Genomic DNA, 14,895 nt, shown 5'->3' with positions numbered 1-14,895 from the left:
GCGTCTGGTGGTGAGGGAGCGGCGGTGAAGGAGGCCCAGGACCTCCATATCCTCGGCAGAGTGGGAGGGGGAGTTGAAATGTTGGGCCACGGGGCGGTTTGGTTGGTTGGTGCGGGTATCTCGGAGATGTTCCCTAAAGCGCTCTGCTAGGAGGCGTTGTCAATTGTTGGGGAAAACCCATCTGGGTCACTAATCTTTAGGGAAGGAAACTGCCATCCTTACCTGGTCTGGCCTACATGTGACTTCAGACCAGCAGCAATGAGGTTGACTATTAAGTGCCCTCTCAGCAATTGGGGATGGGCAATAAATGCTGGCCTAACCAGAGACACCCAAATCCTGTGAGTGAATATACAAAAAGCCCACAAATGTGCATTTTGAAATAGAACCGTAATGAGGAGCAGAAATTCATAACCATTTTATTTCTTTTCCTCACTCGTTCCTCTTGCCCCAGAATCATTGAGGTCCATATGCTGATAACTAGACTGAGATAACTCAGTCCTCGTGGATCAGCAAATGAACCAGTACAGTTCAGTTTGGAGAGGCAGGGCTGTTGTTGAACAGGGAAGATCAAAGCTCAAATCCTTTCTTCATCTCACATGATCCAAAGATGATTGTATTCGTACTGAGGCTGTTGCTTCGGAGTAAATGTTGGCATTGTTTTTGAGAGTCCTCAGCCTGGGGGGTTGGAGGCTATTTGGAAGATACAGCATGCAGAGAGTCTGAGAGATGGAATAGGGCAAAGGTGCAATCAGTGTGATAGGTTGAAGTGTGTCTATTTTAATGGAAGAAGTGTCAGGAATAAGAGTAACAAACGTAGGGCATGGATCATAACTTGGAAATTTAATGTTGTGGCCATTATAGAGACTTGGATATCACAGGGTTAGAAATGGTTGCTGGATATTCCAGGGTTTAGATGTTTTGAAAGGAATAGAGGGGGAGGTAAAAGAAGTGGAGGAGTGGCATTGCTAAGCAGGGATAGTATCACAGCTGCAGAAAGGAAGGTTGTCAAGGAGGGTCTGTCTACAGAGTCAGTCTGGGTGGAAGTCAGAAACAGGAAAGGAGCAGTCACTTTATTGGGAGTTTCCTACAGACCCCCAATAGCAACAGAGATTAAGAGACAGATTTGGGAAATGTGCAGAAGGAACAGGGTTGTTGTCATGGGTGACCTTGGCTTCCCTAATATTGACTGGAACCTCCTTAGTTCAAATAGTTTGGATGAAGCAGTTTTTGCCAAGTGTGTCCAGGAAGGGTTTCTGACTCAATATGGTGGTAGGCTGACTAGAGGGGAGGCCATATTAATTTTGTTTCCTGACAACAAACCATGCCAGGTGTCAGATCTCTCAGTAGGAAAGCATTTCGGTGATAGTGATCACTAAAACTCCCTGACCTTTTCTCATGGAAGGGGGTAGGAACAGACAATATGGGAAAGTATTTAATTGGGGGAGGAGGAATTATAATGCTATTAGGCAGGAACTGTGGACCACAAGTTAGAACATATAACAATACAGCACAGAACAGGCCCTTCGGCCCTCGATGTTGCGCTGACCCGTGAACTATTCTCAGCTCTTCCCCCGACACTATCCCATCATCATCCATGTGCTTATCCAAGGATTGTTTAAATCTCCCTAATGTGTATGAGTTAACTACATTGACAGGCAGGGCATTCCACGCCCTTACCACTCTGAGTAAAGAACCTGCCTCTGACATCTGTCTTAAATCTATCACCCCTCAACTCGTAATTATGCCCCGTTGTACAAGCTGACGTCATCATCCTAGAAAAAAGACTTTCACTGTCTACCCTATCTAATACTCTGATTATCTTCTATGTCTCTATTGGGAACAGATATTGTCAGGGAGATACATGACAGAAATGTGGAGGTTGTTTCGGAAGTACTTGCTGATTGTGCTGGACAGGTTTGTCCCACTGAGGCAAGGAAGGGATGGTAGGATGAAAGAACCTTGGGTGACAAGGGATGTGGAACATCTAGTAAAGAGAAAGATGAAGCTTGCTTAAGGTTGAGGAGGCAAGGATCAGACAGAGCTTTAGAGGATTACAAGGTAGTCCAGAAGAAACTGAAGAGTGGACTTGGAAGAGCTAGAAGGGAGCATGAAGAAACTTTAGCGAGTAGGATTAAAGAAAACCCTGAGGCATCTACGCTTACATGAGGAACAAGAGGATGGCCAGAGTGAGGGTAGGTCAATCAGGGATAGCGGAGAGAACTTGCACCTGGAGTCGGAGAATGTAGGGGAGGTCCTTAATGAATACTTTGCTTTAGTATTCACTACTGAGAGGAACCTTGACATTTCTGAGGACAGCAAGAAACAGACTGATATGCTCGAACATTTTGATGTTAAGAAGGAGAATGTGCTGAAAGATTTGAAAAACATAAGGTAGATAAATCCCCTGGGCCAGACGGGATATACCTGAGGTTACTACAGGAAGTGAGGGAAGAGATTGCTGCACCTTTGGCAATTATCTTTGCATCCTCACTGTCCACTGGAGTAGTGCCAGATGATTGGAGGGTGGCAAATGTTATTCCCTTGTTCAAGAAACAGAATAGGGATAATCCTGGGAATTATGGACCAGTCAGTCTTATGTCAGTGGTGGGCAAAATATTGGAGATTTCTGAGAGACAGGATTTATGATTTCTTGGAAAACCATAGTTTCACTAGACATAGTCAGTATGGCTTTGTGAGGGGCAGATCATGCCTCACAAATCTTATTGAATTCTTTGAGACTGTGACAAAACACTTTGAAGGTAGAGCAGTGGATGTGGTGTACGTGGATTTTAGCAAGGCATTTGATAAGAATTCCCATGGTAGGCTCAAGCAGAAAGTAAGGCGGCATGGGATACAGGGAAATCTGTCTGTCTGAACATAGAACATAGAACAATACAGCACAGAACAGGCCCTTCGGCCCACGATGTTGTGCCGAACTTCTAACCTAGATTAAGTACCCATCCATGTACCTATCCAAATGCCGCTTAAAGGTCGCCAATGATTCCGACTCTACCACTCCCACGGGCAGCGCATTCCATGCCCCCACCACTCTCTGGGTAAAGAACCCACCCCTGACATCTCCCCTATACCTTCCACCCTTCACCTTAAATTTATGTCCCCTTGTAACACTCTATGAAGGTTTATAAAATCATGAGGGGCATGGATAGAGTGAATAGACAAGGTCTTTTCCCTGCGTATGGGAGTCCAGAACTAGAGGGCATAGGTTTAAAGTCAGAGGGGAAAAATTTAAAAGGGTCTTAAGTAGCAACTTTTTCACACAGAGGGTGGTATGTGTACAGAATGAGCTGCCAGAGGAAGTGGTGGAGGCTGGTACAATTATACCATTTAATAGGCATCTGGATGGGTATATGAATAGGAAGGGTTTGGAGGGATATGGGCCAAGTGCTGGAAAATGGGACTAGATTAATTTCTCCATCTGCCACTCCTCAGCCCAGCTCTGCATCATATCTAAGTCCCTCTGCAGCCGACAATAGCCCTCCTCACTGTCCACAACTCCACCTATCTCTGGAGACAGAGTTGTCTGACCCATAGAAGACAGAGGGTACTCAGCTCTTATTCATTAATGGGATTGGGTGTTGCTGGCTAGGCCAGCATTTATCGGACGTCCCTGCAGTCCCTCAGGATCGAGAACGACAAACTCCACTCCAGAGTTACAGGTCCTGAGGTGATGGAACAGTCCACAGGGGCTGTTTCCTGAAGCCAGTGGTTAGTATGCTCCTTCCACTGATTGCACTTGGGCCTCCATCTGAACCTGTCAGAGGTGCTTAATAATGGTTGACACTTTTATGGATTCTTCTTCTCAAATTCAGACAAACATGGGTGAGAGATTCCTATGTCCAGGCATGTCCTCTTTGTCTTCTTTTTCCTTTACTCCCCCTTCTTTTCTCAGTTTGTTAAAAATTTATGCTCAAATCAACCTGATAAAGAGAGCTCTTTGGTAGGAAGGCGGTTTTGATGGGTTCCGGAGTGGTAGCAGTGTCTTCAGAAGCCATGTGGCTACAGAGTCGGCCAGCCTGCGAAGCCTGGAACTGGAACTCTCACTGAACCGTTGATCCAGAGACAGAGAGAATTTTCTAGGGACCCAAGTTCAAATTCTGCCATGGCAAATGGTGTGTGTCGTCAGCCCCTGGTGACAGCATGGCATGGGTGTAGCCCAGAGTGAGACTGCAGCAGTGGAGAAGGAAAAATTGGATTCTGTTTAAATGATCTTTTCTTTTATTATTTTAAGTTAATGAAAATGGCACCTATGCATGGCAACAGTACACACTTTTCATTGTATTTTATATTGAATACACGTGACAATAAATGATTCAAATTCATCCTGCTAACAACTTGACTTGATGAAGCTTGGAGTAGAGAGCGCTTATTTTGGGGACCTTGTGCCAGACATGTGATTGATATGGCTATGCCCCAAAACAGCTGCTTGACCATAACCAGGGCTTCCATGTTGGCCTGAGAGAGGACACTGATATTGGAGATGCTAATCTGCCAGCAGACTTTTGCAAAGACATTACTGGTGATATTTCTCAAGGGATTTGAGGTGTCTGCTGTACATTGCCCATTTCTGTGGTACAAACAGAACAACTGGTAACATTACTGTCATATGAGCAGATGTAAGACATTCAGATGACCAAGTCTGCTGCGCCACTCTGATAATCTTCAACTGCACTTTCCCACTTTTCTCCCATACCCCCGACTCTATATTGATTTAAAAACCAATCTCAGCCCTGAATATACTTGATAACTCAGTTTTGATAGCCCTCTGTGGTAAAGAATTTCACAGGTTCATTAACATCTGAGAAAAGCGATTCTTCCTTGTTGCTGTCTTAAATGTGCAATCTCTTATCCTGACATTTAGAGGAGGCAATGACATAGTAGTAATATCGCTGAACTTTTAATCCAGAAACCCAGGTAATGTTCTGGGGACCCAGGTTCAAATCCTGCCACAGCAAATGGTGGAATTTGAATTCAGTAAAATTCTGAAATTGCCGAATGTCAGAAAAAGCTTATTTGGTTAATCTTTTAGTTGCTGAGTTTGAGCACATGCAAATGTGCTATCTAAATCTTAATAGTGCAGCTTGAAAAGGAAATTTTGAGCAAGGCCTTGCTGAGTTTGGGCATGTACTACTTTAGCATTTGAGGAATGGTGCTGAGAAATGTGCAGTTCTCAGCAAACATCCCCACTTCTGACCTTGTGGTAGAGGGTCATGGTGGAGTGGCCAAGGATGGATGGGCCTGGGATGTTGCTCAGGGGAACTGGGGCTGTTGTATTGCAGTGGTAGTTTCCCTATCTCTGACCCAGAAGACCTGGATTTAAGTCCCACCTTCTCCAAAGGTGGCAATGTCTCTGTTCAGGTCGGTTAGAAAGCTGTAATCTAACCTGAAGAACTCCTGCACAGATGCCCTGGACCCTTGGCAGTCTTCCTGTATGGCTGTAGCCAGGATAGAGTTTTCTGTCAATTCTCAATGATTCCAGTTTTGCTGGCACTCCTTGATACCACACAGTTATGGGCAGCCTTGATGTGTGAGGTGATTGCTCTCACCTCACCTTTGGAATGCAGCTCTTTTTCCATGTGACATTGGCATCCACCTGACTAGTGTGGAAAATTGCCCAGGTATGTTGTATGAAAGTAGAAGGACAAATCCAACCCAGCCAATTACCAATACAACACTCTACTGTTAAGTGATGGAAGATGTCATCAACAGTGCTATCAAGCAGCACTTGCTCAGCAATAACTTGCTCGGTGTTGCCCAGGACCATGGGGCATGTGATAACAATTAGTATTATTGCTAGATAATGAATCCAGAGACTCAGGTAATGTTCTGGAGACTTTATTTCAAATCCAGGTATGGCAGATCGTTGAATTTGAATTCAATAAAAATCTGGAATTAAGTATCTAATGATCATGAAATGATTGTTGATTGTCAGAAAAACCCATCTGGTTCACTAATGTCCTTTAGGCAACTACTGTCCTTACCTGGTCTGGTCTACAAGTACTCCAGAACCACAGCGATGTGGTTGACATTTAACTGCTCTCTTGGCAATTAGGAATGGTCAATAAATGCTGGCCAGTCAGTAACCTCCACATGGGAGGCAATGGCCCGGTGGTATTATTGCTGGACTGTTAATCCAGAAACCGAGGTAAGGTTCTGAGGATGTGGGTTCAAATCCTGCCATGGCAGATGGTGGAATTTGAATTCAACAAAAGTCCGGAATTGAGAGCCTAATCATGACCAGGAATCTGTTGTCGAATATTGGATAAACCCATCTGGTTTATTAATGTTCTTGAAGGAAGAAAATTGCCATCCCTACCTGGTCTGGCCTACATGTGACTCCAGCCCCACAGCAATGTGGTTGACACTTAACTGACTTCTGGGCAAGGATGGGCAATAAATCCTGGCCTAACCAAATCTCTCATCCCATGAATGATTTTTTTTTAAATTCCATGAATTATTTTTTAAAAAATTTCAGCCATTTCCCAGTTGTCTGTACTGAAACTCCACTCTGGTGAGAAACTTCATGGAGGTGGTTGGAGTGTTGGAGTGAGGATAGTGGAGAAAAGTGTTGGTGTGATGACACATCCTTGTGTGATAAAGTTGCCATAATCCTATCAGACCATGCACCTTCTCCCCATGTCTGCATGGGCTTCCTCCAGGTGGTCTGGTTTCTCCCCACAGTCCAAAGATGGTGCAGCTTAGGTGGATTGGCCATGCTAAATTGCCCGTAGTGTCTAGGGATGTACACGCTAAATGGGTTAGCCAAGGTAAGTGCGGGATTACGGGGATAGAGTTGGGGGCTGAGTCTGGGTCGAATGCTTTTCAGAGGGCTGGTGCAGACTGATGGGCAGAATGACCTCTTAGCGCACAGTAACGAATCTGTGATTCTGCTAGTGGGTAGAAGGGGGAATGTGTGTTTAATACCTTATTGAAATTTGGCATTGCAGTATTGTCTCAGTATTGCATTCAGATGCCAGCCTGGATTATGTATTGGGGTACCAAAAAGGATTTGAACTGACAACATAATGTTTATGTTTGTCTTGAAATGAAACTGAAGCAACTGTTTATTTTAGTTATCAACAATACTGACCCCACCTCTAAAATGCAAAGTGGATGAGCGTCTGCCCTGTAGCTTTGCATTGGGATTACGGTGTTGTACTTTACACTATATTACACCTCAAAACCTAATGAACAGACAGTTGAATTGGTACAGTATTGCGTTGAAAGAGGACGGTATAATTAGGCATTGAGGTTTGTGGTTTGACAGCTTGAGTGCTGGGGTGTGAGAAGGACAATTTTGGTTTCAATTTGATCTTTAATCTCCTGCTTTGAAGACACAAAGGACAGTTCTGCTGACTCCTAAATGTGTTATTTCTATGTCTGGAAAGAAATTGTAATCAAAGTCGATAGCCACCATCTATTTGACTTCAACGATGCCATTTATTCAATGTCAGAAGACAACTCTCCTCCAACCAGGACCAATGACTGGTCTGTCTCATACATCATACTTGTGACCAATCTGAGTGGCATTACTTGTTCAATGATTTTTTTTTCTGGATTTAGATTTTATTCTCACGTGTGTGCAAGTACAGGAGTACAGTGAAAAGTGTCCAATGTCACCATATGGTACAAAGGTACCTGGGTATAAAGTGGTTTAAAAAAAGCGGTTTTAAAAAAAGTTAAGCATGACCTTCATAGAATAAATAGAAAAATAAGGAATAGTTAACATTTAAAGCCCTTCTGAATTTAAACCAAAAAAAATTAAGTGAAAAATTCAGAAATCTTTGAGTCCACTGCTTAGCTTGCTCTCTGGGAGATCTCAGTTGCCTGTTCACGATGCCGCAGCCGCAGCCACAGATACCAGGGGACCTCCTCATCACTCATTCTTCCCACATTTGGGCTGTGATGCCAATGCCACCACCTCCCCAAACTCTTCCTGTTCCCACCGGAACATGCCCAGGCAGGACCCACTCACGCACTGAGACACCGCCACACCAGGCTGAGAAACCACCATGGGCTGCCGTGAGGCCAGGCCAAGAGAATGCATCGCAGGGTCCACTTTGAAACTGGGAGTGAAGAAAAGAAACACCAAGAGGGAAAAAAAAAGAGAAAGCAAAAATACAGACATGGAAAAAGCGGACGTGCTCCAGCTACCATCTTGGCTTCCACTATGAATGAGGTGCACTTCATTTTCTGATGTAGCCTAGGACCTGAGGAGAAAAAGGTGACGAGAAACTGCAGTGGGAAAAGTTAGTCTGTGCTGCTAAAGGAGTTATTTTGGAATGTTGTGTGCAATGCTGGTCACCCTCTCATAGGAAGGATGTTGTGAAACTTGAAAGGGTTCAGAAAAGATTTACAAGGGTGTTGCCAGGGTTGGAGATATAGGGAGAGGCTGAACAGGCTGGGGCTGTTTTTTATTTGGAGTGCCAGGTTTATAAAATCATGAGGTGCATGGATAGGATAAATAGACAAGGTCTTTTCCCTGGGGTGGGGGAGTCCAGAACTAGAGGGCATAGGTTTAGGCTGAGAGGGGAAAGATTTAAAAGGCACCTAAGGGGCAACTTTTTCATGCAGAGGGTGGCGTGTGTATGGAATAAGCTGCCAGAGGAAGTGGTGGAGGCTAGTACAATTAGAACATTTAAAAGGCATCTGAATGGGTATTGAATAGGAAGGGCTTAGAGGGATATGAACCAAGTGCTAGCAAATGAGACGAGATTAATTTAGGATATCTGGTCAGCATGGACTAGTTAGACCGAAAGGTCTGTTTCTGTGCCATACAACGCTATAACTCTATGCTGCCTGCTCAAAGAGCTTGATTTAGCTGTGAAGTTATTGAAGCCTTCAGTAGTGGAACATTAAACTGAATTAACACTCTTTCTCTCACCACCAAAACCACAATATTGTCTACAAAATCCTAGCTAATGAGCATTTAGCCTTTGTGTTTGTGAAATAGAGAAGGGACAAATCAGGCTGCCCCTTTTCCCTATTCAATGACTTCTGCTGAAACATGTGTCTGCAACTCAGGATTGTATTTGTTTGGAATGATTCCTCTACAATCAAGTAACTCACCGACAGTTACTGTACCTTGTGACACACTCCTACAGATGGAATGTGCTGTGTGGTTGGAACTAAATGAGGAACATGAGAAATGGGCCATTTTGCCGCCAGAACCTGTTCCTCCATTTGTTTAAATTCTGTCTGATTTATACCTTGACTCCAATCAATCACCCTGAATATACACACCTTAACATTTACTTGGGCTAAGGATATTATTAAACTCCATTATGAAAGTTTCCTTTGAGCTCCAGCATCAACAGATTTCCATTATCTTATTAGTGAAGAAATACTGTCTGGCATCACCTCTGAACAGCTCAGATCTAATTTTAGATTATATATGGAACACTTGATTTCATCATGAGAACAAATGACTTCTCCTTAGCTAACTAATCAGACAGCAGTTTACAGCACAGAAGGCCATTTGGCCCATTGTTGTCATACTGACTAAAAACAAAATATCAGGTCTTTTCCTACCTTCCAGCTCTTGATGCGTAGCCCAGTAGCTTGCAGCACTAAGTCCAAATCCAAGAGTCTTTTTAATTGCAATGAGGCTTTCTGTTGCCCCCATCATTTCAGGCAAGAGTTCCAGACCTCCATAACGTACTGGGTGAACACATTGCTCATTTGGCCTCAACTGGGATACGTGTCCAGGGAAGATTAGAGTGAAGCATTACAATGTAGAAAAGAGTTACAACATTCCAGGGATGACTAACTTCAGTTTGTGGATAGATGAGAGAAACTGGGATTGTTTTCTTTGGAAGAGATAAGGTTGACAGGAGATTTACTCAAAATCATGAGGGGGCTGGACAGATAATATCAAGAGAAACTGGTTTCAGCGAAAGACTGGATTGAGAGCAAGAGGAAAAAGGGTTAAAGGTAATTGGTGAAAGAAGGTATAATCTCACTGGATGGTTATAATCTGAAATGCATTGCCTGAGAGCATGGTTGGAGCCAGGTTCAACCACCACCAGTCGTCTAACTCTCTCTATCTAATGAGAGAGCACACCTATTGTCAGGTAGGATTATTGAAACTTTACCCTTTATGTGCAGATTCCTCATATTTTTATGCACTTTAACTGAATTTCCCCAGCCTCCTCTTCTCCTAAGAAAACAATCCAGCCTATTCAATCTTCCTGGTAAGCATCCTTGGAAAGCATGTGTCTGCCATCTCAAATAAAATTTCTTTGGAGAAGAGAAGCGTTGTGGTGGCCAGAGCTATACACAACACTCTAATGTGATCTAACAATCAAATCCCTAATTATTTCAAATCAGGGTATGTAGAAAAGAAAGCAAAAAAAGGTTTTTTTAATACATTGCCAAAATATCTTTGGCCTCTCAAAAAATGGGGGCTATGAGATGTCTGCAGACATTTCCTGCAGAGTCACAATAAGGTATTATAAGGATCTGTAACCTAGCAACTGTTCTGAGGTGATCAATTTTTGTTTTAAATAAAGAGGGTTTTTCAACCTGTTTTGTAGTAGTATATCACCTGAGTTACTTTTCTTTTTTTTCCCTACCAGTCCTCATCCCGTGAAGCCAATCAGCAATACAGTGCAGATTACAGAGAAGAAATCTGGTCTGTCAGGGATTGGCAGCACTTTAAGCAGCGGGCTTGAGAAACTGAAGAATGTGACCACAGGAAGTATCAGCCCCATCAGATTACCAACACCCGGTCAGGAGGAGCAGGAAACAGTCAAGGTAAATGGGCAACAGGATGGTGGTGGGGGTGGTTACAGAACAAGTAACATGTTTAACAAATAATGGGGAAGATAATGAAAGATTTTAGGAAGACAAGGATAAGTTAGTAAAATGGCAGATTGATGGTGGGTAGAATTTAATCTGGATAATTATAAGATGATACATTTTGGTGGGAAACTAGTAATGGAAATAAGCAATTAAACAATAGATACAATAGGCTGTGAACGGAAAGCCCTAAAGACCAAAAGAACATTTTGAGATTTATGTATGAGACCACTGAGTACAAATGTAAAGAGATAACAATTAAAATATTGATTAATCCTCAGGATGCTATATATATATCTTCCTTGAGTATTGTGTATAGTTTTGGTTTCCTTACTTGAGAAAGGATGTACTGGCACAAGAGGGCGTGCAGAGGAGGTTCACTAAGTTGATTCTGGAGTGTAAAGGATTAGTTTATGAAGGGAGATTGAGAAGACTGGGATTATACTCATTGGAATTTAGAAGAATGAGGAGGGAGTCTTATAGAAACATATAAAATTATGAAGGGAATAGATAACAAAGAAGCAGGGAGATTGTTTCCACCGGTGGGTGAAACTAGAACGCTGTGACATCGCCTCAAAATAAGGGGGAGCAGATTTAGGACTGTGTTGAGGAGGAACTTCTTCACCCAAAGGGTTGTGAATTTGTGGAACTGTTTGCCCAGTAAAGCAGTTGAGGCTACCTTGTTGAATATTTTTAAGGTAAAGGAATTAAGGGTTATTTTGAGTGGCTGGCTAAGTGGAGCTGAGTCCATGAAAAAATCAGCCATGACCTTATCAAATGAAGGAGCAGGCTCGACGGTACTGACCACAGTTTGTGTTTGCAAACCTTGCAACAGCGCCCAACATTAAATGCATTTCTGCAGTTGGACAACTGCAGGATAATTATATGTGTGAAGAATTACACTGATGACTAAATTAGGATTGTCAGTTGGACTTAGTATGGTGTACTGGTAGCTATATAGGTCAAAGTTTGTGAGAAGATTTGTAGCTCAGGTGCTCGTTGTTGTGGTTCTGTTTGCCGAGCTGGGAATTTGTGTTGCAGGCGTTTCATCCCCTGTCTAGGTGACATCCTCAGTGCTTGTGGCCCTTTTGAACAGTGTCTTGATGCAACTTCTTTTGTGTGTGTTGGGGTGGTTGCTTTCGTAGTTCAGGACTTGGTCTGTGTGTGTGGCTTTCCTGTATACTTTTGTGGTGAATTCTCCGTTCGGTGTTCTCTGTACCATCACATCTAGGAATGGGAGTTCAACGCCACACTCAGAGGAATCAGATTCACTAGAGAGGAAGAAAAGGACAACCAACTCCCATTCCTAGACACCTCTACAATGTATTCGCCAAAAATGGATACCCCCGCAATTTCATCAACAGATGCTAAAGGGAAAGACAACGGAATGAGGACATGCCACAACCCAAAGGACTAGCCACGTTACCATACATCAAAAACATTTCTGAACTGACAGCCAGACTACTGCGACCACTAGGACTCATAACAGCACACAAACCAACAGCCACTCTCAGACAACAACTCACCAGGACAAAGGACCCGATACCCAGCATGAGCAAAACCAACGTAGTGTACAAAATCCCATGCAAGGACTGCACAAAACACCTGCAGTGGACAGCTGGAACTGACAACCGGAAGTGGCAGAGACAAACCACTATAAATGCCGGAGGAAACATCACAGAAGCGCTTCACAGGAGGCTCCCAAGCACTGAGGATGTCACCTGGACAGGGGATGAACCGTCTGCAACACAAATTCCCAGCTCGGCGAACAGAACCACAACATAGGTCAAAGTACAAGACCAGTTCTTGGCAGACAGAAAGGATATGTACATACACTGCACCTGTTCAGCTCAACAAAACAAGTGACAGTCATTCAGATCTGAAGAGGATTCATACTAGACTCAAAACATTAACTGTTTCACTCTTCACAGATGCTGAGTTTCTTTCGCACTTGTTTCTTTACTGAGTGCACAGTATTTTGCTTTTACTTAAACAACATCCATTTGCTACTTCATTTCTAAGGTAAGCGCCTTGACCAAGTAGTCAAGCTGCTAGTTTTAAAATTTGTCCAAAGCTTTGCAGTCAACTGTCAGTCATCATTAATTAGTGCATTCTTCAGATGATGCTTTTTAATAATCACAGCCCACTTGACGACCAGTCAACACTGTCCTCTCATTCAGTATAAATGCTGGTTTTCCTTTAAATTGTGTATTTTTTGTGAATGGTTCTGATGATTGCAAGACGAAAAGCTTCAAAATGTCTTTTTTCAGCAATATTCAAGTTCTGTATGACCAAATGACTAGAAGTTAGTGTTTTCCATTGAGTAAAGCAACAGGAAATTGACAAAGAATTGTGCTTTTTCTTATTGACAACTATCTTAAGTATGTTTTCACCAGATTTGCTGTGGGCTGGAGTAGTTGGTGTGAATGCGTGGGTTTGGATCTCAGGAAAATAGCAAGGGCAATTGAATAACATCTCCAGCTGCATGGACGTCTTCTCAAATAAGCTTGAGACTATATGAAGGGGATCCTTGCTTAATTCATGCTTGTCCTCTGCCCATCACAGTATTTATTTCAAGATTACTGTTTACTCCTATAAATCTCTCCAGCATCTCGATCTCCTCCTCCAGACCTACATCCCAATTTGCATCTCTTCCATATCTGTTTCTGCACTTCTCGTCCTCTGTGCCATAATGTTTGATATTTGACTCATCTTCTGCACACTAGCTCCTCATTGCAATCTTGGGCATTCCTTCCCCTAACTTCTTTGCCTTGCTAGATTCTCTACTTTCATATCTACCTCTTTAACAATCATTAGCACACAGTTATAACCACCTTCCTGCTGTTGGTGTGAAGTATCTTGCATTACCTTAAAGGTATTATATGAACATAAATTGTTGTAGGTGGGTTGCCTGAAATTTTGGTTTCTGGGAAGATGCTAGTGAATGAAGCAGAGCGCTTGGAGACAGAGTACAAAGGTCTGCTCGTGGCATATAGAGAAAAAAAATCACCAGTCCTTCATTGTCAAACTCCTGGATCTCGAACAGCACTGTGCATGTACCTTTACCAAATGGTCTGCAGTGATTTGATATGGGAGCTCACTACTTGAGGGCAATTATAAGCCTTTGAGCCTGAAATTCTTGCAATCTGAGTTAGTTTCCAAAGAGCAACAGTGAGTCAAAGCTTCATTTTGCTGGCTGAAAATCTATTTTGCATTCAGGACGAGTGTATTGTTATCCAGGTGTAAGAGATGTTTTTCAGCAAACTTGGTTTGGTCTGGATGGGATACTGCAATTGACAAAGCCTAGCCTGAAGGCCTCCTTGTTTGATTTCAGTTGAGCAAAGATATGAGACTGCAGGGGACACAGCTGTTGAAGTCCTTGCCCTTTTCATGTAAGAAGGTGATTGTGATCTTTTTGAACGTTACTTGGAAGGTGTCTGCCACTGGTATAAAATGGAAGGGCTTAGTTTGATTATTTAAGCTGAGAAGGGACTTGGAGACCTGCTGGCCATGCTCAGCTGTTAATATTTATTTTGGATAGCATTGGGTGTGGTGTGATGTGATAGCCTCTGATCACAATATTACTCATTAAGGAATGTTCTTAGCTGCCAAGGTAATGAAGTGGTGACTGGTAATTAAAAGCTCTCCTCTCCTGTGAATGCTTGTTTATCAGTAAACCAGTTTAATTAGGTACAGCATTTCTTTAATTTTCCCATCCTTATAAAACTATTGCCAATGTTGGGTTGATCACAGACTGTATTAAGATTAAAAGCCCTTATTTGTTTTTTTTATAGATATTTTTATTAGAAATTTAACATTTTTACAAGTTTACAAAAATAAACAAAACTCTCAGATATAAACATTGATATACAATTAGTTCAAATATACAATAGCCAAAATTTAACAAAAAAACAAAACAAAAACAAATTTAAAAAAAAACAAAAAAAGAAAAAAAACAAACAAAACTCAACTATCTATTAATCTAACCTACAACTAACCAGAGTGTATATTTAAGTCTCTTACATGCTCGGAATGTGTTAACATCAGATGTAATAAAACCCATATTCGTGCGGGATT

The 14,895-nt window shown here is 42.5% G+C and overlaps 1 protein-coding gene across 1 annotated transcript in view; it reads left to right on the top strand.

Moving 5' to 3' along the window:
* The window catches only part of LOC122549563, a 124,558-nt gene that overhangs the window by 102,061 nt on the left and 7,602 nt on the right, over positions 1-14,895 (top strand). The window contains exon 5 of the mRNA XM_043689425.1: positions 10,596-10,773. Coding sequence (XP_043545360.1) covers positions 10,596-10,773 — 178 coding nt within the window. The remainder of the gene's footprint in view (positions 1-10,595; positions 10,774-14,895) is intronic.

Source organism: Chiloscyllium plagiosum, chromosome 1 (genome assembly GCF_004010195.1).
Source record: "Chiloscyllium plagiosum isolate BGI_BamShark_2017 chromosome 1, ASM401019v2, whole genome shotgun sequence".
Classification (NCBI taxonomy): domain Eukaryota; kingdom Metazoa; phylum Chordata; class Chondrichthyes; order Orectolobiformes; family Hemiscylliidae; genus Chiloscyllium; species Chiloscyllium plagiosum.
Note: the sequence above shows the minus strand (reverse complement) of the source record. Positions and strands in the feature narration are given on the sequence as shown.